At 44.8% G+C, this 4905-nt stretch overlaps 1 protein-coding gene across 1 annotated transcript in view; it reads right to left on the minus strand.

Annotated features, from left to right (window-relative positions):
* Positions 1-8: 8 nt before the first annotated feature.
* LOC101855724 (copine-1) overlaps positions 9-4905 on the minus strand; it is a gene marked incomplete at its 5' end in the record, with an annotated part of 23542 nt that continues 18645 nt past the window's right edge. Inside the window, 2 exon segments of the mRNA XM_013082520.1 lie at positions 9-1564; positions 3882-4046. Coding sequence (XP_012937974.1) covers positions 1488-1564; positions 3882-4046 — 242 coding nt within the window.

Consider the following 4905-nt stretch of genomic DNA (forward strand, 5'->3'; position numbering starts at 1 on the left):
TTTGTGTGTGTGTGTGTGTGTGTGTGTATGTGTGTGTGTGTGTGAGTGCGTGCGCGTGAATATGCATAATGAAAACAACATAATACATGACAAGTAATGCAGTAGCGGCGAAAGTTGTTGTGCTGTTCCCCAAAAAGGCACCAGACTTAAAGCTGTAGGCGGGCACTGAGAGGACATTAGGCTAATCACTGAAGTCTTCGAGTACAATATTCAGACGATCAGTGAAGTCTTCGAGGATATTGACACCGCCAGAGAAGTATTCGAGGAGATGAGACGATCAATGAAGTCTTCGAGGACAAGGAACGATCTTAATGAAGTCTTCGAGGATACTGCGGCGATCAATGATGTATTCGAGGACTTGAAACGATCGATGAAGAATTCGCAGACATTAAGACGATCGGTGAAGTCTTCGAGGACAGCGATTAACTTTTTAAACTCAATCACATGCCCCAAAAGAGGAAATGGTACTGACACGTCACCAGAGACAGTCAGTCATTGATAATGACTGAGTTGCGGTTAAAGTTACCAGGATAAACGGAGACGTCATCTCTTGCTCAGGGGTACATTGCCCCGTCATTGCTTATAGTCGCTAGGAGTTAAAGTTACCCTTTAGGCAATCCCTCTTTTTTCATATTCAGTCATGTATCCTGGATCACTGTCGTTGTTGACAAATCTACTGTTACACATTCACACTTTCTAGCACTACCCCTCAGTGTCTGGCACTGTCATGCATTGTCTCACATTGTCCCCACACGGTCATACACTATCCTACACTGCACTTCCCAACACAAACTTCTACATTGTCCTACACTGTCTTACACCGTCATACACCGTCATACACAGTCCCACAATGTCCTACACTGTCCCCACACTGTCCTATGCTTTCCTACACTGTCCTACAATATCCCAGGCTGTCCCACACTGTATCATAATGCCCTTCACAGTTCCATACAGTCTTAGACTAGGTTTTCCTACACTGTCCTACAATGTCCTATCCTGTCCTTCACTGTACTACACTGTCCTACATTGCCTCACACTGTCCTACTCTACCCCACACTTTCCTGCACTGCCACACACTATTCTGCACTGTCCTGCACTGTACTACACTTTCCTATTTTGCCTCACACTGTCCACACTGTCCCATACGTCCTTCATTGTCCTGCCCTTTTCCACAAACTCACACACTGTCCTACACTGTCCTACACTGCCCCATACTTTTCTGCACAGTACTACTCTCTCCTGCTCTGTCTTACACTGTCCAAACTGTCCCATACATCCTTCATTGTCCTGCCCTTTTCCACACAAACTCCCACACTGTCCCACAACACTGTCCTATACAGTCCTGCACTGTCCCGAAAGCCCCACACTGTACTCAACCGTCCAATACTGCCCTGCTTTTCTACGCATTATTCTGCAATGTCTTAAGACTAAGTTTGCAGAGAGAAAGTTCTGGGGGCGTTCTTGCCCTTCAGTGGAATTGTCCGCTGCTAGGACATCTTGAGAACGTCCTTGTAGACAGAGCTGCCGGGTTCGATGTAAGAGCCACACGTAGGACAATGGAGACCTGGGAAATAAACAAAGACAAGAGTGAATTAAATTTAAAGTGTTGAAAATCACATAGAACTACATCGATACTGATGTATGGTTGATAGATATTGAAATCAAACAAAGTAATTCAACTAAAATTAAAACAGGCTTTCCAGAAAAATGTTTACAAATAAAGTTATTCATGAAATGGAATGAATTTATCAATAAAAAATATGGAAACGTTGGAAAGAACTGGAATTGAAGACCTAAGCACAAAAATAAGAAAGAGAAGATGGAGTAATTGTGACATTTTTTTTAGAACACCCGAGACAAGATTGTCCTGTCTGACAAGGTAAGTACATGAGATCAAAATGGCAAAAGTAGAAGCCGCCGACCAACTGGTAATATCCAGGAACACGATCAGGGAGGAAGCCATACCCAGGGCCTGGATGTACCAAGGTTAGAGGAAGTGGTCAGGGACAGACTAGCATGGCGTTGACAGCTCTCTGTCTTATGTAGCCTACGGGACGGTACAGAGATACAGTAATTAAAGTACGCCACATAGCCCGTTCTCGAACTGTAGAGTGGTTAGGCTACCGGACTCATAATCGAGATGTTGCGAGTTCGGGGGTTCGAACCGCGGGCCCGACGTTGTGTCCTTGGGAAAGGCACTTTACTCTTTACACGAAATTTCCTAACTTCACAAGGTGGGAATAGGTACCCGGCCATAGACAGCGAAAGTATGTTAGTATTTTAGAGCCTATAAATGGCTGCTTGCACCGTATGTTTCCCAGGAAGTTGAGGTTGTTTCAGAATGCTCTCGGGTCTGCAGGGTTAATAGTATAGATTGTAAAGCGCATAGAGCTTGCTGTTGAGCGAGGATTTGCGCTATACAATAAATGCTATCTGTTGTTATTATTATTAGACATATCAGACAACCTGATTTAGCTGGACCCGGGAAGATTGACCGTCGTTCTCCTCCTAATAGAGCATCGAGCATTAGCCAGAACGCCGCATTAGCTTTGCCACCCAAAACTCCACATTTCATGATTTTGAATAAAATGATAATAAAACAGAACAAAATAAAATGTTTGTTTGTTTGTTTAGTATAGGGTTTTACGGCGCTCGCAACTGCATAAGGTCATATGAGCGCGCGGGACACACCTAATACTTTTTAGTTGGTAGGAAATTTTGAATTTTGCCCGGGTGGCGGCCGAAGCCTATTCTTATCGATTTTAGACCACCAAGGGATCTTTAACGTGCGCAACTTGCACACGGGCCCTCCGAGATTTTTCGCCCTTGTCCGAGAAGGCTAGGTGTAGATCTTTCCTACCAGAAGATCAGGGGTGTGGCAAAAAGGCTGCTGTAAGAAGGAGTCAAGGAGTAGCAGTAGAAAGGCTGCAGAAAGAGTCAGGAGCCCAGAGGATGGGGCAGAGGGGGTGGGGGCAGAAAGAGGAGACGAAAGCAGACGACAGAATATTGCTAGAGAGCGGGAAAAGAGGTGAAAGGAGACAATTTTATAGAAGAAAATTTTTCGGTCGCTACCCGGATTCGAACCCGGGACCTTTGAATGAGAGGCCAACACCTTAACCTCTAGGCCACGAGAGCCCCCACAAAATAAAAGAAAAATTAAAGAAATACACAAAACCCTGAACACTTTAGGCAAAGAGCTTTTCTAAAGTTATTAATTCTTTGTTGTGCATAGTGGAAGATACGACACTTTGCCATCGACAATAGGACAGAAACAGTAGGACTGAGATCAGTGACTTGCGAAGCTTTACCACCTAGAAATCTACTATTTGGGATATAGCCTGTAAGTCGCCATGCCTTTGACAAGAAAGAGGATATGGGCAAATAGGATGTGACAAACGAATACTCCCCCCCCCAAAAAAAAGACATTTTATGCAAATTCAATTTTTGTCATATGCATCTCTACATCTTCTGATGACAGAGCTGGACAAATATAATTAAACACATCAGTAAGTAAACTAGGCATATCATGCTTCATCTAATTAAACAACCCATTGCTACTAATAGAAGTGACCTCTCTTAAACCAAGGCGGAGCCATTGATCACCTCCGGATAACGGAGCACGAAGACCGAGATACTCGAAAAATTTCTCCCAACTGCTGGGGAATTGAAATCGGATCTCCTGCCTATAACAGCAAGGCGCCTAAATGCCACACCACAAACGCTGGTGTTTTATTTTTAAGATGGACCGCCTATACCAAAGACCGTAAATTGCATACCGAGACGATGCAATCTATCTTTCTTGTGCCTTGCTTTGTGCTCTGTATTTAATCTATAATATAACTCTGGCTTGCACTACCACCACGACCACCATAGCATCTTACCTGTTTGGAAGTTGGCTCGTTTCCCACTTGTTTTCCTCCATGCATCTGTTCCTGACCCCTTTTCTCCGCTCCCGGCAGGCAAAAGTCCGGGTATTGATGACGTAGATCCGGTGGGAGACGGGCTAGCGACATTGTCAGGGATGTCCAGGAAGGCCAAGGGGTCACCTGGTGCAACAGGAGATCATAGAAGAAAGGGGTTAAAAGTGAAAGAGAACCGGTGGACAGAAAGATGCGCTGAAAGGAGACCAGGAACAGGAAGGAGATCAAGAGGAAGACCAGAAAGAAAGCGGCGAAATAACACTAGAGGGCAGACGGGTACAACCTGGACACGTAAATCAGCCGGTAAAGCAAAGTGGAGGGCAACATCCTGCAGTAAATGGGCAACATTCAGAAAGAAAGAAACAAAGAAACAAAGAACCAAAGAATCAAAGAACGAAAGAAAGAAAGAAAGAAAGGAAGAAAGAAAAAAAGGAAGAAAGAAAGAAAGGAAGGAAGAATAAAAGAAAGAAAGGAAAGAGTTTTAAGACATTTGTAACACAAATATGTCATATATACGACCAGGGTGCGACAAATACCTTAGACGTTCGGTAGGAAAGTGGGAGCAGGCCACAAACAAGATAAGACGTTTCCTAGTGAACAGAATAAAGGGCCATTCTCCCTCTTTCTGACCAACTGACAATTGCTCCCCCCTTCTCCTTCTCCCTTCCTCCTTTTCCTACCCTATGATATCTCCCTTTCTCCTTCTCCCCACCCCTTCCAGCGCAATGCTACTGCCGACCCCCCATCCATCCCAACTGTTCTTGGGGTCTCCTCTTCCTCTCCCTCCTCCTCTCTTCCCTTCTCCCCTTCTCCCCCCCCCTCTGTCTGTCTGTCTGTCTGTCTGTCTGTCTGTCTCTCTCTCTCTCTCTCTCTCTCTCTCTCTCTCCTTTCCTCTTTACCTCTCAAGTCCCCTTTCTAAAACCGACATTGGTGATCCTATTCGTCGGCTATCATCAGAAATGTTGAAGTGGCCAACTGGATAAAA

The sequence above is a fragment of the Aplysia californica genome, unplaced genomic scaffold (genome assembly GCF_000002075.1).
Source record: "Aplysia californica isolate F4 #8 unplaced genomic scaffold, AplCal3.0 scaffold00179, whole genome shotgun sequence".
In the NCBI taxonomy this organism is placed as follows: Eukaryota; Metazoa; Mollusca; class Gastropoda; order Aplysiida; family Aplysiidae; genus Aplysia; species Aplysia californica.